We start from the raw sequence: 25968 nt of genomic DNA, 5'->3' as shown, positions 1-25968 counted from the left end.
ATCTCTAAGACTCTAACGGACACCGCTTGCAGAGCGACTGGAGATGTTCGAATTGATCAAGAGAAGATGCGAGATCTTGGAGCGCAGAGTTGGGCTGCTGTGTACGGGTAGCTGAACCTGCTCTGTTTTCGGCATGCTATGCGAGTTCTTTGAGATTCAACTCCCTTGTTGTTTTCCCCTGTTCCATCCTTTCTGCAGAGTTGGACTGCGACATATAGGTAGCCGAACCTGCTCTGTTTTCGGCTTGCTTCTCAGCTTTGCGGAGTTGCTCTCCCTGTGCAACTCTCAACATTTTTCTGCCTCTTTTGATAAGGATTGGCCTTCGGCCTTTAGGAAACTAGTCACAGAAGCACAATGGCAAGGTATGGCAAGGTAGGGTGATATACAGTCGTAAATTGAGGCCGAAACTTTCTTCATCATCATCATCATCATCATCATCATCATCATCATCACTGTGGTATCTTACAACGGTGGGGAAAGGGCAATCAGCCAGGTCTCAGGCCATGGCTGCATACTTTGCTCCGACGAACACAACACCTCTAGCTACTATAGTACTCCTAGTTTGGGCCCCAGCAGCTGAGGTACATGACCGTCCTCAGCCCCTCCTCGGCCTTGTCTGCTCGCCGCCTCTCCGTCACTGCCGCCGCAGAGGTCGGAAGCTGCTTCTTGCCTTGCGAGACGCCGCCGCCGCCGCGGACGTTGGCCTTTGCCTTGGCTGTCCGATGGATGGACCTGAGGGCATAGTTCCAGCGGCAGAGCCCGGCCTGGTCCTTGAGCGCCTCCACGGCGCCCACGCCCATCGCCACCATCCACGAAGCCTTCGCTGGACCAGCCATCTCCTCCCCTTCTTGTTCCCAAGTTGCTGGAGAGAAGATACTGAATTGTGATCTCTGTGTCTGTAGAGCTACTGAACTTGCGGTAGTGAAGAAAGTGTGCTGATGCTTGTTCGTTTTTTGTGGACTGCCTGAACTGATGCCTGTTTGTGTTGATGGGAGGAGGAGTGGGAGTAGCCTGGGTTTATATACGGGAGAGCCGGAGCAAAACAGCCGGCCGCCGGTGCTGGTTTTCCAGGATACCGGGTGCCTTTGAAGACACCTTTGCTTAGTTGCGCCGCACCTCTCGCTGTCGATATCCCGGTGGAGGTGGCGGCCTATCTCGCCTTGTCTAGTTTTTTTTTTTTTGAGAGAAACCTTGTCTAGTTTTCTTGCGGCCGAGCGGCTGGTTTTGTCCACTGGGATCGGACCAAGGCGGCAGAGTTGAGATACGAGTGATGGACGACGAAGTAGTTTAGACAAGAGGAGGCTGGAAGCGATGCCAATCTCAGTTTCTGAAATCCTTCCGGATCATGAAAGTATGTGAAGTACCGGAAATTTGTTGGTGCTCCCAGGAGCGCAAGCTCCTGCATGCGGAAAAAATATTTCGAAGTGTGAAAAAAATTGAAACAAAAGTTTGGCACATACATCTCGACATTTTATGTGTGCACGTCAAGTTTCGGAGAAAACCGATATTTTTTATGACTTGTGTAAAAAAGACAAAAGGATGTCTTGTGAAATGCATTTTGTAACACCGGATTTTTGTCTTTTTCAAACGCGACATATAATTTGTCTGTTTTTCGCGAAACAACTTTGTGAGCATGTACAATATTCAGATGTACGCATCAAGTTTTTGTTTGGAATTTTTTAACATTTCAAAATATGCTTAACACACATTTTAAAAACTGGAGCATGCGCTCCCATATGCCAAAGAACATTGCTATACGGACGACAAACTCAGACGACTCATAAACGACAGTGATAATCTGGCCACACACATGCATGTCCACAGCGGTGCAACGGCCGTTAGATTTATTGTCGTCCACATATTGTCCATGTTTTGTCGTTCATAGAGCAGTTTCGTACGCCAAAACGCCACTCTCGTAAAGTACCGTGTCTTGCACGAGCTCGAGAGTCAGCGTGCATACTGAGCTGAGTTCACATCATCCAGCCACATGAAGTGGTGCGGCTAGCGCAAACCAATCCGGCCATCTTCTAAGAGCATCTTTAACAGACTTCACAAAATATCGACCTCCATAAGTCTTTTATAGTTCGCGGAAAAAGATATATACAGACCGGCGTGGGCAAAGACAGACTCAGAGCTCGTATAATCAACCCGTAAAAAATATTCTTTAAATATATCAAATAGACCAGCTAGCTCTTTTTTTAATCGTCCTCTTTTTCGTGTCAATCCGGCAGATAAACAGACGAGAAAAAACGTGAGACGAGCGCGGCGCAGACGGAGGCCAGGGCGGCCGGATCAAACTGCCGGCGCATCGAGCTAGCTAGCTAGCTCTTCGAATCCATTAAGCTGCTAGCTGTTCCAATGGATTGAGCTAGCTAGCTCCGTTCGAGAGCCGCGGAGCCACGGGGAGCACAGCGGCCGGCTATCCGACAGCGTGCGGGCGAGCGCGGTGGCCGGGCGGCGGACGGCCGCGGCGAGTTTCATGACGTTGGCGGAAGCAAAGATTCCTCAACCGTCAATGTTGATCAATATGCAGGGCCTGTTAAAGTTGTCCTCAAAACTGTATATACAAAGGTTTCGCATTCGCGTTTACAGAGTCCCTTAAATTTTTTTAAGAATCGAAGGATTTTAAGGAATCTATTCAGACTCGTTTTTTTACTGAAATTATAAAAAATGATTATTTTATATATTTGATCACTTATACGGATGTGCTAGAGATGCTCTAAAAAGATCTAAAGGGCCGTGACCGATGACTAGTCAGCTAGTTAGTTGTTGGGTCCCCAGTTGCTGAGGTACATGACAGTCCGGAGCTCCTCCTCCTGCTCCTGCCTCGCCTTCCTCCTCGCCGCCGCCCCGCCGGCAGCGAGCGGCACCTTGCCCTTGGTGCAGGCGCCGTTCCCGGCGGCCGCATTAGTACTACCGAAGCGCTGTTGGACGCACGGGAGCGCGTGGTAATTCCAGCGGCACAGCCCGGCGTGCCGCTCCTTGAGCGCCTCCACCGTGCCCACACCCACGCTCATCGCCGCCGCCTAGGACGAGAACGTAACCTTCCCGTTGCCGCTCGCCATCTGACTAATTGCACGATTCCAGGTATAGCCGAGCTCGAGTGAGTGTTTCGTTCGTTGCTGTGTGTGTAAGTTTGCTCGGCTGCTTGCCAAATGGTGGTGCACCTCACGGTAGTTTCATAGGAGATCACCAGGGAGATGCCGATGTTGGCATGGGTAACCGGCCGTCGCTAGCAAGCTGCCTCGTACGAGCGCGCGCGTGGTTTGTGGACTAGGCGTGGCCTCGTGGGCGGAAACCGGGTGCCTAGCTAGCTTGGCGCCTCAGGTTGCTGTCGGACGCCAGCCGAGGCTGTGAATTGCGGCGTGCAACAAGTTATGCGCTGCTGTCAGCTTGTCACTGTGCGGAAGCCAGTGTGTTATCCACTTGCTGGGAATAGTCTCTGCATCATGCAGATCTGCCAACCTAGAGTTGTTCATTCAGTCCAGCCCGAATCTTCTCCCTGTTTTGGGATCGGCAAGTGATGATTAAACACTAACAATCTTCTCTCTGTTTTGGGAAGGCTAACTACACCTTCTGGCCACATGCTATCGGGCAGACGCGGACGGGCAGGGAAACCAGATCCGTAGGCCATGGTTTCCACGATACCAGCCGGCCATGACGGTCTGCTTCTTCGTGTCAGCGTTCCACTCTGTGTCCCACTCTGTCATCACTTTGATCAGAAAAAAAAACGTTTATACTTAACTTATGAATGTGGTCTTAGTAAATGACACCACTCTGATCAAGCTTTTAGTTGAACTTTGTATCGTGCCGTCCATTCAGCAGAGTGCAGATCAACGAAATTCATAACAGGTTCGCCACTAACGATCTCATCGCATGCACAGCCGGCCGACTCGAGCCACAGATACAGATCCAGCAGGTCGACTCCATGAAAATAGTAATCAGAAAAGAAGAATTTGGCTGGAAGGAACACAACACCGACATCTCTAACGGCCGCCATTTGCAGCGACCTGGAGGTGTTCGGAATGATCAGAGAAGATGTGAGTGAGATGTTGGAGGGCAGCCGGGTGTATCACTGAGATCAAACTCCTTTTCTGTTTCCCCCCTGCTCCATCCTTTTTGTGCACGTAGCCGAAGCTGCTCTGTTTTCTCTGTATGCCTCTCTGCTTGCTTTGCTGGGTTACTCTCTCTGTGTAACTCAACTTTCTTCCTCTCTTGATAAAGATTGTGGCCTTTGGCCTTTTGTCCGGAAACTAGTCACATAAGCACATGAACAAGGAGGGTGATGTAAACTCATAGCAGAAATTTTCATCATTGTCATCATCATGGTATGTTTACAACCGATCACATGGGGATTGTCACATAACATAAGCATAAGCTGCAACGAACTCAACACCCCAGCTACTAGTGCTCCTAATTTGGGCCCCATCAGCTGAGGTACATGACCGTCCTCAGCCCCTTCGCAGCCTTCTCCGCTCGCCGCCTCTCAGGCGATGTCAGGTCTCTGGCATGGGATGCCTGTCAAAACCAACATATTATTAAGTGGGATATGTGGGTTTAGTGCGATGCCTACTACTAAACGCTTGGACCAAATTGCCCTTCTATTCATTCTCTGTTGTTTGCAGATGATTTGTTGGTTTGTGGTCAAGCCACTATTTAGGAAGCCACTGCTATGGCTCAGCTCATTCACCACTTTTGTTCTATTTCAGGTCAAACTCCAAACTGGGCCAAATCTGCCATTCTCTTTAGTTCTCGAGTTAGTCAACCTACAAGGCAGGAGATTAAGCAAGTTTTTCCTGTTTCCTCCATGGATACCAATTTCACTCATCTTGGTCATCCGCTTATTCTTCCTGCTAAAAATAGAACTGCCGCCTATAACTTTGTTCTTGATAAATTTATGAATAAATTGCCTGCTTACAAAGCCAATATGCTTTCTCATGCTGCGAGGCTTGAATTGATTTGCTCTGTTTTCTCTGCTATTCCTGTTTATTATATGGCTAACATCTTGTTCACAAAGAAGTTTATTGCAAAGCTCACTGCTGTCATTAGAAATTTCTGGTGGACAGGTGTTAGGGAGAATGATTCTTCAAGGAGTCTTTGTCTTTGTGCATGAAAAGACATATGCAATTCTAAAGAAGAAGGTGGACTGGGCATAAGAAATTTGAAGGCTATCAATGAGAGTCTTGTTCTTGCAGCTGCTTGGAGAATTGCTAAATCCCCTTTTCTCAGCTGTATTTAGTTCTTAAGGCTAAATATTTTCATGACTCCTCCATCTGGGTTGCTCATTCTTCTGCTCCTAAATCTGCTTTTTGGGCTTTGGTATTAAAAATGATTCCTAAATTGAAAGCTCATTCTTTTTACCAATTAACTCAAGGTAATATCTCTATTTGGAGCACACCTTGGTGCTCCCTTTGGACTTCCATTCATGAACATCTCATTATTCAAGAACCGGGCTTTAGATATCCTTCTTTAGTTAAAGATCTTTGGCTCCCTGGACAAAAAATTTGGAATAATGAGCTTGTTCATTTACTTTTCCAGCAACCTATGGCCTCAATTATTCTCCAAACTGATATTATCAATGATGATGGTCCAGACTTGCTTTGTTGGGATCTCACTCCGAATGGCATTTGTTCTTCCAAATCTGCTTATAAGCTTTGTTTGCAGGACATTCATGCAGTTACCAGAAATGCTCCTTCTGTTCTTTCTTTGGAATTGAAGAATCTTCTCAAGATGGTTTGGAAACAAAAACAGGTTTTGCCTAGGGTACAAACTTTTGCGTGGAGGCTTCTTAGAAGGGCATTGCCTACAGGTTTGCGAGCTAGTCGACTCTCTGTTCATATATCTAAAAACTGTTGTAGGTGTGGCCATCAGGAGGATGAATCCCATTTATTTTTTCTTTGTCCCTTTGCTCGTGCTGCTTGGTTTGACTATCCTTGGTTTATTAGGTCTGATGTTTTAATCCAAGGTCATACTTCCATGCATTCTATCCTTATTGCCTTGCTTCAAATGGGACATCCTAATGGTTCTATCTCTAACATTCTTAATTTCTTATGGTGTCTTTGGAAGGCTAGAAATGATTTTCTTTTTGACAGGAAAAACGCTCTTCCTCATCATGTGCACATTGCTACTATGGCCTTGTCCTCTGATTCTTATAATGACTTGCCTCATTTCTCTAAGATGCAGGTGATGCCACAAGTTCTTTGTCCTCCTGATCATCTTCCTACGCAGGGTCGAACTCTTAAGTCGGATTTGCTCATTACAGGGACCAAAATGTTTTCTGACGCTACTTCCAGAAGTTCAAAAGTTCCTGGTCTATTACAGGGAGCAGTTGCTACTGGAATAGGGGTCTATCTTGTTTTGCCTCAAGATCGTTTTGAAATCAATGTGCAAATTCAAGCATCAGCTCCTCCCACTACTTCTCCTCTACATGCAGAAGCTCTGGCTCTTTCTTTTGCAGCTCAAGTGGCTAATAAGCTCAATATTCTTCAGCCAACCTTTCTCATGGATTGCCTCTCTTTATCTTTGGTGGCTGCTATCGGCAAGATTGTGGAATCTACCACCCCTTGGAGCATCAGGAAGCCTTTGGCTGATTTCTTCAAGCATGCTAACAGCTTACAACCTCGAGTGTTTCACATTTCTAGGGAAATTAATGGCATAGCACACAATGTAGCTCATCAGGTTCTTCATTCTAGGGTTGAACCTCAAGTTTGTTGCTTCGCTTCAGCTCATAGACATAGTTCCTGTCCTGTGGTGTCTCTTCTCTCAAATTTTCAGGTTCAGGCGTTTGTAATTCACGTTGTACACTGTTTCTGAGCTGAAATGAATTTGGCGCTTCGAGCGCCTTTTGTTGTTAAAAAAAAACTATTACAACGTAATATAATACTGAAGCATCTTTTTGTGTGTGAGGATGATACTGAAATATTGACTCATTACACAACACAATGGTAGCATTGGATGGATCCCATGGATGGATGGTAGTACACTAAATCTCCTCTCTTCCATTGCTATAGATTTCCTCTCCATTGCTGGTACAGGACGGATCATGTGCTGCTATGCACCTTCCTCTACCTTCAGACTGCTGGCCTAATGATGCCTGTGCCTGGACAACACACAAAAAGCTCACTGTAATTGTTACTATTTGTTAGGAAATAAAGCAATCCTCGTTCCCTCCATGAAATCAGGTCACATAATAACATAAACTATTAATAGACACAAATTGTAAAAGTAGCAGATTGGCTGCCTCTAGATTTCGGTGGGCTAGCTACACTGCTTGCATTCAGAAACTGAGAATACAGTCTCCGCAGCATAATTTTATATCTGAATTCTGAATGTGAATGTGAATATTAAAATGCTCCACGGAAACAAAAACAATAGCTGAGGCGACAGTGCAACTGCTTATCATCCCAGGACAGTAACAATTACTGATATAATTCTTAGTTTTTTAGCGTGATATAATTCTCAGTTACCATCACTATTCCAAGTTCTCAAGGAAAAATTCCTTTCAGTCCTTTGATGCAAATCAAATCAAATCACTTGTTTGACATGCCCGCAACTGCTACTGCATTTTTTTACAACGTTTTGCTTGGGACCAAAACAGAATTTTCAGCATAATTTTGAGGTAAGTTGCCTTCCTTTCCCTTACTTAATCTGGTACATTTGCATGCCTAACAGTAATATATCGACAAACCAATGCTTTGAGGCGATTAAAGTATCCACAAGATATATAGTAATGTGAAACAATCTTCATTACCTCATAATCCAAGTTACTGTCAAAACAACTCTAGTCACAAGGAAGAAGAAACATCCACTGCTATTGCTGTCAGGTGTCGGTTTCCATGGGACGTGCGCACGCAAAGAGGCTCGGAACTGTCGTGAAGGGTTGTGCATAAGATCAGTGCTCCAATCTTAAGAAGAGGAGCAACCAGATGAAAATAACACATTAAGCTTCAACAAAGAAGCTCAAATCATAAAGAATCAACGAGACAAGGATGATAACACCAAGAAAACATCCACTTGACGATGTGATGACCACTGACCACGATAGGTTTTTTTCTTCTCGCAAACATAACCACTGACCACGATGTTCACCGGCGGGGCAAAATGATGCACTTTTCACCATGCCACGCCTTGTTCTTCTCCAAAATTTTAGCATGTCATGCCAAATCCTGCAAGGAACAACAGAACGAACAGTTCAGTATATGAGACTCTGTGTGCAAGAAAGAAACAACAGAATGTGCAAGAAACTACAGAATACGGTTCAGTACAGACACTGGCTCACAGGCAAAAATGGACTATACTACCAGAATGTGCCAAAAACAACAGAACCAACAATTCGGCACTGAAACTATCCCAGGCAAAGAAATAATCACTTGTAAAATGTGCAAGAAACAAAAGAACCAACAATAATAAATTTGTATGTACAGTGCAGTGTGAGTTGGAAAGATTAATTTTTTTTATAACATGCATTTTAATATTCACATTCATCAGAATTCAAATGTCCAAGGAGAGACAATTAGCCACTCAGGGAAAGGTATAAATCTGCTTGATCAGGAATTACAGAATTGTGCGCTCAAATTCAGCTACTCCTTGGACATTTGAACTAAATCGGCGACAATTAATATGGATTGGAGGGAGTACTTAATTTTGATTTTGGATAAGAATCACAAGGTTACATTTGAAGATATAAATGGTACGAGACAAACCTGAGGAGCTTCATTCGGCTGGCTCCCAATGGCTCCAAGTCAGCAAGGAACTCGTGCTCTGGGAGATTCGCTGGCAAATTCACCATTTGGTGACTTCCATGCTGTGGCGGAATGGATAATCTCATCTCCTTGACTTGAGGATTATCCTGTGGACTCAGCCCATACAGGAAACCTGCAACCTGTGTCCGTAGATCTGCTATGCATATCAAATTCTTCAATATATTCTTTGGCGTGATGTAAGTATAGCCAGTCCCCTGTAGACAGAATATACACACAGTCAGTAGCCATTTGACCATTGTTATTTGGCGATTTTATGGGTAAATCGAAGAACATAAATTGCTCCTCTGACCTTTATATCATCCGAGTTAACATAAATGTGGTTGACCCGGAGATACAGGTTCATAGCAGAGATGGCCCTGACACGCAAATCTGTCTTCGATGCAAATGCTGCTTGCTCATACCCTTCCTTGTCACAATAATTTGCTTTGACTTCCAAGGGATCCAACATACCCTTCCTTGCCACAATAATTAGCTTTGTCCTGCCCTCGACGGTTTTTTCCTGCCCATACACTTGTGTGGATGACCTGCAGATTATAATGCATTTTCATTCAAGTCTTCCAAGTTGTGATACTGCGCAGTACGTCATAATTGCAAGAAAACTAGAGCTAAAAGCAAAACAAAGGGAACAAACCTTCAGAAATAGTTGGTTCACCAGTTCTTGGATTGAAAATAAAGATAGCACCATTGATTGGTTTGGCCGTCAAGTTACCCTCGGTTTTGTGAATGGTAACTCCTCGATAGACATCTGTGTCATCCACAAACCATATGATTTGATTGCTGAATATCTCTCCGTGCCGTAGTTCTGTGAAGACAGATATGGCTTGGTGGGTGGTGGGTTCAGAATACAACTGAAGACCCTTTCCTATTCTCTCCCTCAGCACATACAGAACATGATTTGACTGTCAAAAGAGAAAATAAACTAGCATGTCATTTACTGTATTAAATAAGACATTTTTTTACTACAACAGAGATATCTAGATTTGTTACAGTTAGCATGGTTATTACCATCGATCTTGTTCATTGCTTGCTGAAGGAGGGGCTTTAACCCGGGGAACCAATTACCAAAAGCAGAGTGTAAATTATAAGCTAGATCAAGTCCAATCATCACCCCTGCAAGAAATATTAATCAACATTAAGCACAGAAGACTCGGCAAGGCAAGAAATTGGCAGTCGATGGACACTCAAAATCATACCAGTCGGAGAACGGTAGATGGACAAATTATCTGTCATGTAGTCCATAAATTTTGCTCTTGCGTAACATTCTATGTCATGTGAATCGTAATCTCCCCATCTTGGTTGCACATGAATCCAGTGCTTGTTACTGGCTTTCTGATCGAAGACATCCTTTGACTCAGAAACTAAGCTTGGTTTGGACATCTGCCCCTATGTGCAGCAAAAACAACATCTGCACATGAACTGTTCATCTTGCAACTCTTCCTTGGATGTATTGTCTCCTTCTGTACTGTCTCAATCTCCAGCACATCCTCCTGAACCAGAACTTGTCAAAGATTCATAGCAACATTTTCATGGACCTTGTGCCAAAGATGTGCACGGGAAATAGTTGGATAAACAGAACCTGCTTCTTCAGGTGTCACATATGACCCATCTTTCAAGTAGTTGTGTTGTCTCACTTGTTCTGCCTTCAGCCACAAATGAGTTAACCTTCCAAGATTTTGGCGGCAGACAGTCTTGTCAACTGTAGCACCACGCCGGATATGCTCACGACATTTGTCCACCAATCAGCCTTGGACTTCACATAATGTTGTATCGTGTTCTCAATACAGGACCTTCCAGCAGCGTCATGCCTCACTAGGATGCTGCAGTATATACTCCGGGCCTTGTTTTGCTTGATGCCCTCTGACTTTGCATTTTGCTCTACCAGAAGGCTACTGGCGAGTGATGATTCTGGCTTCAGATTGTCTTATGGTGCTGAACAAGCTACAGGCCGGAGCTAGTTGATGATTCGACATCCATTGCTCTTCAGATTCGGAGTTGGTTTATCTCTCATGTTAATCGTATCTGTAGTAAGAATGTACAAGAATCTGTTGTGATACTCCAAGCCCTCGGCGCATTCGAAACCAGCCGTGCCGAAGGTCGGCAGCATATCCATTGAAACTAGGTGGACCTAAAATCTCATACTCCACCAAACATCTTTGACTATCTCCTCAAGCCCACAATCACCTAACTGATCCAGCTAAAATCTCATAATCCATCGTAAAATTGGGTTCAAGATCATAATCACCTAACTAAATCCAAATTCCTCAAAAATAATTAAAAATCTGTTTATCCACTAATAAAATAATCAAATCTCACAATCCACCAAACATTTTTTACTATCTCCTCAAGATCACAATCAACTAATTAAATCGATCAAAAACTCATAATCCATCATAAACTTTGCTTCAAGATCAAAATCACCTAACTAAATCCAAATTATTTCAAGATTAATTAAAAATATGTTTATCCACCAATATAATAATAGTCATGCTCATACTAGACCTAAAATCTCATAATCCACCGAACATCTTTGACTATCTCCTCAAAATCACAATCACTTAAGTAGATCCACCAAAAACTCATAATCCAACGTCAAATTTGCTTCAAGATGACAATCACCTAACTGAATCCAAATTGTTTCAAGATTAGCGAAATATATGTTTATCCACCAATATAATATAGCCATGCTCATACTAGACTTAAAATCTCATAATCCATCGAAGATCTTTAACTATCTCCTCAAGATGACAATCGACAAACTAAATCCACCAAAAACTCATAATCCATCGTCAAATTTGCTTCAAGATCACAATCACATAAGTAAATCCAAATTCTTCCAAGATTAATTGAATATATGTTAATCCACCAATATAAAAGTAGGCATGCCCATACTATACCTAAAATCACATAATACACCAAACATCTTTGACCATCTCCTCAAGACCACAATTACCTAACTAAATCCATCTAAAATCTCATAATCCATTGTGAAATTGGTTCAAGATCACAATCATGTAACTAAATCAAAATTGCTCCAAGATTAGTTAAAGATCTGTTTATCCACCAATAGAATAATAGTCATGCTCACTTACTAGCCTAAAATCTCATAATCCATCAAACATCTTTGAGTGTCTACTCAATAGCACAATCACCTAACTAAATCCACCAATAATCTTATAATCCACCATGAAATTTAGTTAAAGATCACAATCACCTAATAAACTCTAAATTGTTCCAAGATTTAACTAAATATGTGTTTATCCAATAATATAATAATCATCATGCTCATCCTTTAACCTTAAAAACTCATAATCCACCTAACATCTTCTCAAGATTATAATCACCTACCTAAATCAACGTAAAATTTTGTAATTCACCGTGCATTTTTGTTCAAGATCACAAGCACCTAACTAAATATAAATTGTTGCAAAATTCCTTGAAGATTTGTTTATTCGATAATATAATAATCACCATGCTCACCTAATAGGCCTAAGATCTCATAATCTCCCGAACATCTTTGACTATCTTCTCAAGATCACAATCACCTAACTAAATCTACCTAAAATCTCATAATTCACTGATAAATCTGCTTCACGATCACAATCACATAACTAAATCTAATGTGTTCCAAAATTAATTGAATAATCTGTATATCCACCAATATAATGATCACCATGCTCATGTACTAGACCTAAAATCTCATAATCAACCGAACACAATCACCTAACTAAATCCAAAGTGTTCCAAGATTAATTGAAGATTTGTTTATCCATCAATATAATAATCACATTACTCACGTGCTTCACCTAACTAAATCCACCAATAATCTTATAATCCACCATGAAATTTAGTTGAAGATCACAATCACCTAATAAACTCTAAATTGTTCCAAGATTTAACTAAATATGTGTTTATCCAATAATATAATAATCATCATGCTCATCCTTTAACCCTAAAAACTCATAATCCACCTACCTAAATCAACGTAAAATTTTGTGTTCCAAGATTAATTGAAGATTTGTTTATCCATCAATATAATAATCACATTGCTCACGTGCTAGACCTACAATCTCATAGTCCACCAAATATTTTATACAGCTCCTCAAGACCACAATCACCTAACTAAATCCACCAAAAACTTATAATCCATCGTCAAATTTGCTTCAAGATCAATCACCTAGCTAAATCCAAATTAATTGAATATATGTTTATCTACCAACATAATAGTAGTCATGCTCACACTAGACCTAAAAGGTCATAATCCATCGACCATCGTTAACTATCTCCCCAAGATCACAATCACGTAACTAAATCCACCTAAAATATCATACTCCCTCTAGTACAAAGTTAGTACAAACTTAAGTCATTTATTTTGGGACGGAGGGAGTAATTCACTAACAAATTTGCTTAAAGATCACAATGTCCTAACTAAATCAAAGTGTTCCAAGATTAACTAGAGATATGTTTATCCACCAATATAATATTCACCATTCACACGTATTAAATCTAAAATCTCATAATCCACCATGAAATTGGGTTTGAGATGACAATCACCTAACTAAATCCAAATGGTTCCAGGATTAATTAAATTAAATCTCAAAAACTGTTTATCCTCCAACAGAATAATCAAATCTCATAATCCACCGAACATTTTTTACTATCTCCTCAAGATCACAATCAACTAATTAAATCGATCAAAAACTCATAATCCATCATAAACTTTGCTTCAAGATCAAAATCACATAACTAAATCCAAATTATTTCAAGATTAATTGAAAATATGTTTATCCACCAATATAACAGTAGTCATGCTCATACTAGACCTAAAATCTCATAATCCACCTAACATCTTTGACTATCTCCTCAGGATCAGAATCACCTAAGTAGATCCACCAAAAACTCATAATCCATCGTCAAATTTGCTTCAAGATGACAAGCACCTAACTAAATCCAAATTGTTCCAAGAATAACGAAAGATGTGTTTATCAACCAATATAATATAGCCATGCTCATACTAGACTGATAATTTCATAATCCATCGAACATGTTTAACTATCTCCTAAAGATCATAATCATCAAACTAAATCCACCAAAAACTCATAATCCACCACACATCTTTGACTATCTCTTAACTAAATCCAAAGTGTTCCAATTAATTGAAAATATGTTTATCCACCAACATAATCACCATTCTCATATACTAGACCTGAAATCTCATAATCCACCAAACATTTTTGACCATCTCCTCAAAACCACAACCACGTACTTGAATCCATCAAAAACTCATCGTCAAATTTGCTTCAAGATGACAATCACCTTACTAAATCCAGAAATTCAAGATTAATTGAAAATATGTTTATCAACCAATATAGTAGTAGTCATGCTCATACTAGTCCTAAAACCTCATAATCCATCAAACATCTTTGTCTATCTACTCGAGATCACAATCACCTAACTAAATCCATCAAAACCTCATAATCCATCATCAAATTTGCTTCAAGATGACAATCACCTAAATAAATCCAAATTGTACCAAGATTAACTAGATATGTTCATTTATTCATATAATGTAGACATGCTTATATTATATCTAAAATCTCATAATTCATGGAGCAACTTTGACTATCTTCTCGTGATGAGAATCACCTAACTGAATCCAGGCTAAGGTATCATAATCCATCATGAAATTTGGTTTAAAAATCACAATCACCTAACTAAATCCAAAATGCTCCAAGATTAATTGAAGATCTGTTTATCCACCAATATAATAATCACCGTTCTCACGTACTAGACCTAAAATCTCATAATCCACCAAACATTTTTCAATCTCTCCTCAAGATCACAATCACCTAATTAAATCCATCAAAAACTCATAATCCATCGTCAAATTTGTTTCAAAATCAAAATCACATGACTAAATCCTAATTATTCCAAGATTAATTGAAAATATGTTTATCCACCAATATAATAGTAGTCATGCTCATACTAGACCTAAAAATCTCATAATCCACGGAACATCTTTTGACTATCTCCTCAAGATCACAATCGCCTAAGTGGATCCATCAAAAACTAATAATACATCATCAAATTTGCTACAAGATGACAATCACCTAACTAAATCCAGATTGTTCCAAGATTAACGGAAGATATGTTAATCAACCAATATAATATAGCCATGCTCCTGCTAGACTTAAAATCTCATAAGCCACCGAGCATCATTAACCATTTCCTCAAGATCACAATCACCGAACTAAATCCACCAAAAACACATAATCCACTAAACATCTTTGACTATCTTCTCAAAACCACAATGACCTAACTAAATCCACTAAAAACTCATAACCATCATCAAATTTGCTTGAAAATGATAATCACCTAACTAAATCCAAGTTGTTTCAAGATTAATTGAAGATATGTTTATCACCAACATAAAAGTAGTCATGCTCATACTAACCCTAAAATCTCATAATCCACTGAACATCTTTGACTATCTCCTCAAAATCAAAGTGACCTAACTAAATCCAGTAAAAACTCATAAACCATCACCAAATTTGTTTCAAGATAAACACCTAACTAAATCGAAGTTCTTTCAACATTAATTAATGATTGTTTATCCACCAACATAATATTAGGCATGCTCATACTAGACCAAAAATCTCATAATCCAGCAAACATATTTGACTATCTCCTCAAGATCACAATCGCCTAACTAAAACCACTAGTAAATTTGCTTTAAGATCACAATCACCTACCTAAATTCAAATTATCTCTAGATTAATTGAAAATATGTTTATCCACCAATATAATAGTATTCATGCTCATACTAGACCCAAAATTTCATAATCCACCGAACATCTTTGACTATCTCCATATTATCACAATCACCTAATAAGTAGATCCACCAAAAACTCATAATCCATTGTCAAATTTGCATCAAGGTGACCATCACCTAACTAAATCCAAATTGTTCTAAAATTAACGGAAGATATGTTTATCCACCAATATAGTATAGCCATGCTCATTATAGACTTAAAATCTCATAATCCACCGAACATCTTTCACAATCTCCTAAAGATCACAATCACCAAACTAAATCCACCAAGCAACTTTGACCATCTCTTAACTAAATCCAAATTGTTCCAAAATTAATTGAAAATCTATTTATACACCAAAATAACCACCATTCTAATGTACTAGACCTAAAATCCCATAATCCACCGAACATTTCGACAATTTTTTCAAGTTAGGGATGACAATGGGTAGGGTATGGGTGGGTACAGCCTCCTACCCAAACCCATACCCATAGAAACTGTCTATACCCACCCATTTCAGTACCCATGGGCACAAATTGACACCCATGCCCATACCCATCGAATACCCTATACCCAATGGGTACAACATAGAGCATTTAAATTTTTAAGTAGTGAAATGAGTGTAAAATTCAATGGGCGATCTGTCTAGTACCGATGCGACCTCCTCAGGTGGGCGGCCAATTCTTTCAAACCATCTGCTAGAGGTTGTAACAATCTGAACGATCCCACTACATCAGGACCCTTTCGGCGTTGCACAAAAGCCATTACTTTACGTTCAGCTAGCACTAAAAAGGCTACTCCTAGTAGAAGTGGTAGAATTAAACAAAGTATTTCCGCTGGAACAGCTATGTACGTTTTTGATTTTCTATTCACTCATGATCGGGCCTGACCTGGTCGACCCGATCAAACTATTTCACTTATGATCTGGCCTGGTTGACCCAATCATGATATTGAAGGATGGGACCTTTTATCGAAAAACTCCGGATCCCGAGAAGTTTTGAAGATGGTGCTCCTGTTACGTTACTTCGAATGGAATCCTCACTTGACTAAGCATAAGGGAGTACGATAAGCGGTTGGTGGAAGCCCGACATAGTGGGAGGCGGCAGCAAAAACTGGGGATTGCTATTTCAAGAATTGGCCAAGTGTGCGTTGGTGATCAGTCGAGATTTCATCATTTCGAGGAGTCACATAGGACATAGGAGTGCAAGCTGGTTGTTGCGAGCCTATGAGCTATGGTTGGTTTAGGGGATGAGGGATTGAGAGTTGGGCCATAGGAGTTGGATGTTGGCCCCACATGTCATAGGAGTTATTTTTATTTATTATTTTTTTCTGGGTATCCAATGGGTTACCCATGGGCGCAATCTAATATCCATGCCCTACCCATATATTTTGCGGGTATGGATACCCATTACTCATGGGTACAAAATTTTGCCAAGTCTTGCACTCTTGCCCATGCCCGTTGTTTTGGGGTAGGGTACCCACGTATACCCATACCCATGGGTAAAACTGCCATCCCTGCCTCAAAATCACAACCATGTACTATCAAAAACTCAAACCGTCATCAAATTTGCTTCAAGATCACAATCACCTAACTAAATCCAAAAAATTCAAGATTAGTTAAAATTATGTTCATCAACAAATATAGTAGTAGTCATGCTTATATTAGTCCCAAAACCTCAAAATCCACCGAATCTTTGTCTATCTATTCAAGATCACAATCACCTAACTAAATCCATCAAGATCCCATAATCCATCATTTTGCTTCAAGGTGACAATCACCTAAATAAATCCAAATTCTTCCAAGATTAACTGAAGATATGTTTATTTATTCATATAATAGTAGACATGCTTATACTATATCAAAAATCTCATAATCCATGGAACATCTTTGACTATCTTCTCAATATGACAATCACCTAAGATATCATAATCCATCATGAAATTTGGTTTAAAAATCACAATTACCTAACTAAACCCAAAGTGTTCCAATATTAATTGAAGGTATGTTTATCCACCAATATAATAATCACCATTCTCACGTACTAGACCTAAAATCTCATTATCCACCAAACATTTTAGAATATCTCCTCAAGATCACAATCACCTAATTAAATCTATTAAAAACTCATAATCCATCGTCAAATTTGCTTCAAGATTAAAGTCACGCAACTAAATCCAAATTATTTCAAGATTTTAATTGAAGATATATGTATCCACTAATATAATAGTAGTCATGCTCATAATAGACCTAAAATCTCATAATCCACTGAACATCTTTGACTGTCGCACAAGATCACAATCACCTAAGTAGATCCACCAAAAACTCATAATCCATCGCCAAATTTGCTTCAAGATGACAATCACCTAACTAAATCCATATTGTCCCAAGATTAACGGAAGATATATGTATCAACCAATATAATATAGCCAAGCTCATATACTATACTTAAAATCTCATAATCCACCTGTCTTGGTTCGCTTTGGTACTTCCTTGAGATCTTCTTGCTCGTGCTGCTCTTACCGATGAGCGCACTATTGAGACTTCTATGAAGTCAACATCCACCTTTGTGTCCACCTTCATTCCCTGCCAGTCTAGATGGGCATCCTTTGCCTTGCTGCGGGTTGCTATGGGTGCTGTCTCAATCCCACATCCCGTGTTCCCTTGTTGTGCGACACCATAACCACACGCTCGAGCACCACCAATGGTGAGCAGGAGCTCGGACAGTCGACGCGTACCTGGATTATGCACGGCGAGCCGAGGACAAGGCGCTACCTAAAGCCGGGGCCAAGGGCGCACAGTAGAACCTGGGGTGCTTAATCAAGTGCGTGACCCACAACCTGCAAACAGGAGAAGAACACCAATCCGGATCGGAAGGGTACGGAGAGTGCACAGGCACGTGGGATGCTAGATCAAGTCCCTCTGCTGCCACCGCCGCCAGTCTCTGCCTCTGTTGCCTTGTCTACCAATTATTTTCAGTAGTAGCATCATCGCCTTGGGCCACTTGTGATCTCTCATCCTTAGTTTGACATGGTCTTCTTGGATCCGTCTCCGACGATGTCTCTAAACCGTCAAGGTTGTCGGCTATGTAAAAATGTCTCTAAACCACAAGCCGCAAACAGGAGAAGAACACCAATCCGGATCGGGGCACGTGGGATGCAGGATCAAGTCCCTCTATTGCCACTGCCGCCAGTCTCTGCCTCTATTGCCTTGTCTACCAGTTATTTTCAGTAGTGGCATCATCGCCTTGGGTCACTTGTGATCTCTCATCCTTAGTTTGACGTGGCCTTCTTGGATCCGTCTTCGACGATGTCTCTAAACCGTCAAGGTTGTTGGCTATGTAAACATGTCCAATTACCTTACTCATAACGAGACAGTGTCTCGGCGTCCTTTTGACCTTGTTCACTCTTATGTCAGGGGTCCATCTCCCTTTGCCTCGAAAGGAGGTCATCACTAGTGACTTCTCTCGACACACCTGGATATACTTTATTTCTTCTCGTAGTGAGGTCTTATCTATAAGCGTTTTGCTGCCATGGTTCATACTCAGTTCTCTACGCCTATTTGTGTGTTCTGTGATGACTATGGTGGGAGGTATATATCCCAAGCTGTTGCGTGGAATCCTTGCTGAGCAGGGTACTCTTGCATTCGGTTCTCTTATCCAGGTGCACATGCTCAGAATGGCATGACTGAGTGCAAGCATCGTCACCTTCTTGGGACGGCTCGTCCGTTGATGGTCATTGCCTCTCTTTCCTCGCACTTTTGGGCCAAGTCTGTCTCCACTTCCATCTATCTCATCAACCTTCGACAATCCACTGCTCTGCAGGGTGGCACGACTTTGATCATTTCCTGATTATTCAACGCTTCAAATGTTTGGTTGTGTTTGCTATGTCCTTGCCCCACGTGAACGCACCAAACTGACTGCTCAGTCCCTTGTGTGTGTCTTCTTAGGATACCACTATGAGCATAAGGGATATCGCTATTGGGATCATGTTGGTCACAAGATGACTATTTCTCGGGATATGACTTTTGATGAGTCTCGTCCCTACTACCCGCGTCCATCTTCCTCGACCTTTTCAGTGGACTCTTTCCACAATTTTCCCGACACTCCTATCACTCCTGTTGAGCCCTTATCCATTCGTCATACTACTCCTGCTTCTCCGACTATTGCAGAGCCAACACCATCATCTCCTATGATTTCCTCACCTCATTTATCACAGGATTCTACACCATCATCACCAGTGGCTTCCTTGTCTCCATCACCTTAGTTTATCCCGATGATTTCAAATCGTATTCTTCCATCTTTTCCTCACTTTTATACACATCATCCGCATGTTGTGGATGCGTCTACTGATGTGCCATCTTCCCTGCCTCGGCCTACTTATGACTTGCTTCCTCGTTCGCTTTCGTCTGTTGACCGCCTTGGTCTTCCAAGCGTTGGGCTGTTGTTCTTGAGCCGATCTCTTATCATCACGTTGTTCATACCAAGTGGCACCTTGCAATAGCAGAGGAGATTGCTGCTCTTGAGCACATCGGCAAGTAGGACATTGTTTCTCTTCCTCCTCGTGTTCGTCCCATCACTTGGTGGGTCTACAATGTTATGACTCGCTCTGATGGTTCTTGAGCGTTACAAAGCTCGTCTTGTGGCTCGTAGCTTTCAGCAGATTATGAGTCCTGATTACAATGAGACTTTTTGCTCGTGCAAACCATATGACCACTGCTCGCACACTTCTTGTTGTGGCCTCTATTGGCCACGGGTCTGTCTCGGCTTGATGTTAAGAATGCCTTTCTTAATGGTGAGCTGCATGAGGAGGTTTACATGCAACCACCACCTGGGTATTCTGCTCCGGACGACATGCTTCATTGTCTTCATCGCTCTCTCTATGTCTTTAAGCAAGCCCCTTGTGCCTAGTTTGAGTGTTTTGCCTCTGGGGTGGTTGTTGCTGGTTTTCAGCGAGTGCTCATGATCCTACGTTGTTTGTCCACCTTTCTGCTCTTGGTAAGAGTCTTCTTCTATATGTTGATGACATGATCATCACGGGCAAAGACCCTGGGTATATTATTTTACCTTTGTGATGACACGTCTTAGTAAGGAGTTTCTTATGTCTGATTTTGGCCATCTTTGCTACATTCTTGAGTTTCGGGTCTCTTCTTGCTCAAAGTTAATAATCCAGGATCTTCTTGCTCTTGTTACTCTTACTGATGAGCGCACTGTTGAGACTCCCATGGAGCTCAATGTTCACCTCCGTGCTACTAATGGAGCTTAATGATCTAACGCTTTATCGTCATCTTGTTGGGAGTCTTGTCTATCTAGCTGTCACTCTTAACTAAATCCATAGTGTTTCAAAATCAATTGAAGATTTGTTTATCCACCAATATAATCACCATTCTCACATACTAGACCTAAAATTTGACTATCCACCGAACATTTTTGAACATCTCCTCAAAATCACAATCACATAATTGAATCTATCAAAAACATATAATCCGTCGTCAAATTTGCTTCAAGACCACAATCACCTAACTAAATCCATCAAAACCTCATAATTAATCAAATTTGCTTCAAGATGACAATCACCTAAATAAATCCAAATTGTTCCAAGATTAACTGAAGATATGTTTATTTATTCATATAATAGTAGAAATGCTCATACTATATCTAAAATCTCATAATCCATGGAACATATTTGACTATCTTCTCAAGATGACAATCACCTAATTAAATCTAGGCTAAGATATCATAATCTATTGTGAAAGTTGGTTCAAATCACAATCACCTAACTAAATCTAAAGTGTTCCAAGATTAATTGAAGATTTGCTTATCCACCAATAAAATAATCACCATTCCCAAGTACTAGACATAAAATCTCATAATCCACCGAACACTTTTGACTATCTCCTCAAGATCACAAGCACCTAATTAAATCCATCAAAAATTCATAATCCATTGTCGAATCTGCTTCAAGATCAAAATTACATAAAAATCCAAATTAATTCAAGATTAATTCAAAATATGTTTATTCACCAATATAATAGTAGGCATGCTCATACCAGACCTAAAATCTCATAATCCATCAAAAATCTTTGACTATCTCCTCAAGATCACAATCACCTAAGTAGAGGCACAAAAACTCATAATACATCATCAAATTTGCTTCAAGATGACAATCACCTAACTAAATCCAAATTGTTCCAAGATTAATGGAAGGTATGTTTATGAACCAATATAATATAGTCATGCTCATACTAGACTTAAAATCTCATAATCCACCGAACATCTTTGACTATCTTCTCAAGACTGCAATCACCTAACTAAATCCAGGCTAAGATATCATAATCCTCCATGAAATTTGGTTCAAAATCACAAGTACCGAACTAAATTTATATTGCTCCAATATTAATAAAAGATATTTATCCACAAATAGAATAATCATCATGCTCACCGACTAGCCCTAAAATCTCATAATCCACCAAACATTTTTTACTATCTCCTCAAGAGCACAATCACATAACTAAATCCACCTAAAATCTCATAATGCTCCATAAAATTTGGTTAAAACCATAATGACTTAACTAAATACATTCTTGTAATACTAATTGAAGATTCATTATTCAACAATATAATAATCACCATGCTCACGTAGTAGACTAAAATCCCATAATCACCATGAAATTTAGTTAAATATCACAATCACCTAACCAAAGCCAAATTGTTCGTAGATTAATTAAATATATGTTTATCCAACAATATAATAATCATCATGCTCACCTACTAGCTCTAGAATCTCATAATGCACCGAACATTTTTAACTATCTCCTCAAGATCACAATCACCTAACAAATCCACATGAAATCTCATAATCCACCATGCAATTAGCTTCAAGATAACAATCACCAAACTAAATCTAAATTGTTTCAAGATTAATTAAAGATATGTCCATCAATATAATAATCGCCACGCTCACCTACTAGCCCTAAAATCTCATAATCCACCGTATATCTTTGACTACCATCTCCTCAGTATCACTTCTACATCACCATCAAACTACCTCATCTTTTAATTGACAAAAACCATTTTTGTATGGCAACCCAACTTGGTGCATACATTGGGAGCTTAAGGGTGTAACATGATTGAGTCACAAAATCACAATCTCATGTAGGGCTTCATTCCAATCAGAAATTGTTAGTGCTTAATGGGTCCTCTTGCAATTCCATAAGTTAAGTACATCGGCATAAGTCCATGCTATCACATCCTTGATAGTTAGGCTGGGTTTCTTGGGTTAGGTTTGGTTTAGAGAAAGGCTTAAGCTTGAGAGAGAGGAGAAACTCCGACTAAGTTGAAGTTTGTACAATTGAAGATGCAAGCCTTTGCATCTTGAAGGTCTCTTGGTGATAGGTCTATACAACTTGAACAATCGAACAAAAGTTTTCTCAAGTACAATGCAAGTATAGAGTCCACTTGATGGTACATAATTTCCCATGATTGATGTTTGTCCATTCTCGTCACAGTGTATAGGGTATCCACCTAGCGAGGGATGTACACTAGACAGACCAAGATACTATGTTCAACATCGTCCCATATTGGGGTAATGTGCTAAGATTCTTCCCAAGTCCTAGGATTTATATGACTCGCATGGCTAAGCACTATTAAACTTGCACCTATGACCCACATTTATTTGTGACCAGTGGGTATGTGGTCCTCCAGTTAGAAATGAGGGGTTTTAAGAATGTCAAAGGGGGTGTCAATATCAAGCACATAGGCATAGCTAAACCCCAGCTAATTTACTTAGCATAGCAATACTAGTAAACAATACTTCATGCATGCAAAATAATTTTAAGTGTGTAATGCAAATATGGGCTCAATATGATCAAAGTAGGTTGCTTGCCTCGCTCGGCAAAGTCTTCAATGCTTCTTCGAAGGGATAGTGTTTGTGATGATTACTTCTTGAAACAAACCACTTGATAATCTCTCGATGGCGGGTGGGCTAAAAAGGGGATGTGAAAACACTTGTAAGAAATCAGAGCTAAACATGTTAACACGGAATAACAGAATAAAACATATGATTCAAATTCGAGTTCAATGATTGCATCTCGGCCTTTTCTAATGAACAGAAATTGCAGCAAGGCAGCATAATTATTCCAATCTCTATTGAAGGTTTGCACTTTGGGTTCACATTTCCATGACGTGAATCTAAAGCCACAAATGAGTTTAAACCAAATTTTGCATAGCATCAACGATTTGGTAATTTTCACCACTGAATTCTATTGAAGATATTGTATCCATCCAGATTTGTAGTTTAGATTCGACATACAATGTTTGACTATACCAGCACACTGCGCACTTTCTGAATTGCTTGCACGAACTGGTGTAGACTCTAGTTCCATCAAACTCTCAGCTCGATGGAACAAGTCTGTAACTTGGCATATAGTGCGGTGATGGGCCTTTCCCATAGCAAAGCAGGTTCAGTAGTTAATCTAGCATACTTCCTAGTACTAGACAAATTATGGAATGGGCATAAAAAACAGTGTACCTAAACAGCATGTGTACAGCATGCATAGACTTCTCTTGCTCCTTGATGCAGCATCTCATCTCCTTTGGCAATAGTTCCTAATTTAATTGTGATAGTCTTATTAGGATATTCATTCAGAAGCAAAGATTGTCAAAAGGAAGCTACTTTTGGTATGCAACAAGATGTTGTAATTTACTTTCCCAGTTGTCAAACATGAATGTGGAACACTTCAGCATGTTTCCAAGTTTAAACTATATTGCGAGTCATATGACTTGTATCCACACCTTATTAAATAAAATTAACTAACTATATAATATTTAGTTTCTGCGTTTAATCATTGTATTAAATCATGGCTCAACTGCCACTCTGTGAGATGGTCAATCTTAGAATTATGTTTCCTACAACTTAAATGGGATAACTTACCTGCTGTATCAATCATATCATCCATCACAACAGACACTTTTCCTCTTAACATCTCCAATCAGATTCATTACCTGCAATAAATGCACAAGACAAGTTGTGCTTGTTTAATCTGACAGAGCTGATCACACAAAAGCACAGAAAAATAAAACTAGCATGCACCTTGTGAAGCAGCACATCTCCATATGCAATATACATTTCCAGCAGATTGACTAGCAGTGGATAAACCGTGACCAACTACAAAAGAGCCTCGATGAGTATTTTCTTACTATGCATCCTAGTTAGCTGCTCATATACCCACTGTGGACAAGAATGTAAAACAAGTTAAGCCGTTCTTCCACTCGCGCCCATTCATCCAGCTATAATACTACTTGTTGCCTCGGCAACATTGTGTCCATGCCTTCTTTTGTCTACAATTGTTAGAGGTGCATCTGCTTTTTGGCAAAAGTGCGTGCTCTGGCAACGCCACCAACATCGGGCGAAACCACCACCAAGTCATTCGAACAAATTGTCTTGCTGGCGAAGTAATCAAGAATCACCGGCTTGACAGATCAATGAGGCAAAGACAGAAACAGTTATGAATGATAGATATCACATGCCAGTTTTGAAGTACTTGATCAACTGAAGCAACGCTGTTCAGGAAGGAATAAGACTAGGATTACCCACAGACATGATTTAATTTTGTGGATTTTTTCACTCCGTGCACTATGCTGGACGCAGACGGAAGTTTTTCACTGGAGAAGCATTGTGTAGGTTTCAGATTTCCTCACAAAATAGTTTGCCTGAATGCAAACGCTTCATGTCTGTTCAACTAGGATTACTCACGGCTACAATCAGATTGTGTTCGTCTAGTATTACTCACAGCTAGAATCAAGACCTAAGGCCGCACAGCAGGCCTCCACATGGGAGGTTGAAGAGGGAGAAAAGCAAGCACACGCAATTCAATCGCCGGAATCCGCGGCCTCAGACGAGACGAGATGAGAGGAGAGGAGGGGAACGCTAGCCGGACCTGCGTGGAGATGTGGGCGACGTCGACGCCCTGAGAGATGAGGGCGAGAAGTGCTTGGGCGCGTCGAACTTGTCGCCGTCGAAGCGGGAGTCGAGGAGCGCCGGGTCGTCGTGGAGGTGCGCGTCCGCCCCACCGCCCGCGGCGTTGCCGCGCCGCTGGCCCGCATCCCAAACATCCCCGAATCGCGCCCTCGTCGAACGCGGCGGCGAGGCGGCGCGGTGCGAATCTCGGCGGCCGTCCGTTTCGCCGGGTAGATGCGTACCGGGCCGAACTTGACATATAACCTGGGCCGTCACTGGGTAGTATTTTCTGTGGGCCTGGTCCATGTATATCCATCCGGGCGGCGGCCTGCTACTAGTGGGGTACCGGTTGTTAATTCATTGTTCTCCTTTTAAAACTTTATTATTCTTTTCAAAACATGTTTGAAAATGTGAAAAATTGTTTGGTATAATAAAAAAATCTT

General features: G+C 40.8%; 1 protein-coding gene, 1 long non-coding RNA gene and 1 pseudogene across 3 annotated transcripts; all 3 read right to left on the bottom strand.

The window, feature by feature from the left end:
* Nucleotides 1-395: 395 nt before the first annotated feature.
* Nucleotides 396-986, bottom strand: LOC125534401. Its single transcript, XM_048697647.1, has one exon. It carries the CDS (start codon nucleotides 834-836, stop codon nucleotides 558-560), a length of 279 nt encoding a protein of 92 aa, XP_048553604.1. The 5' UTR covers nucleotides 837-986; the 3' UTR covers nucleotides 396-557.
* Nucleotides 987-2762: 1776 nt separating this feature from the next.
* LOC125534400 lies at nucleotides 2763-3065 on the bottom strand (annotated as a pseudogene).
* Nucleotides 3066-9393: 6328 nt separating this feature from the next.
* On the bottom strand, nucleotides 9394-25749 carry LOC125540183. Of its 2 annotated transcripts, XR_007297228.1 has the most exons (7): nucleotides 25506-25749; nucleotides 24659-24733; nucleotides 24500-24570; nucleotides 24098-24174; nucleotides 9956-23551; nucleotides 9768-9872; nucleotides 9394-9661 (listed from the first exon to the last, which is right to left on the bottom strand). It is a non-coding gene; the product is annotated as an uncharacterized LOC125540183 (long non-coding RNA). The 2 variants fall into 2 exon arrangements; XR_007297229.1 differs by lacking the exon at nucleotides 24659-24733.
* Between the last annotated feature and the right edge of the window lie 219 nt (nucleotides 25750-25968).

This window comes from Triticum urartu, chromosome 2 (assembly GCF_003073215.2).
Source record: "Triticum urartu cultivar G1812 chromosome 2, Tu2.1, whole genome shotgun sequence".
Lineage (NCBI taxonomy): Eukaryota > Viridiplantae > Streptophyta > Magnoliopsida > Poales > Poaceae > Triticum > Triticum urartu.
Note: the sequence above shows the minus strand (reverse complement) of the source record. Positions and strands in the feature narration are given on the sequence as shown.

Excerpts from the sequence above, each read along its gene's own strand:
- LOC125534401 (XM_048697647.1), bottom strand. The coding sequence starts at position 836 with ATGGCTGGTCCAGCGAAGGCTTCGTGGATGGTGGCGATGGGCGTGGGC.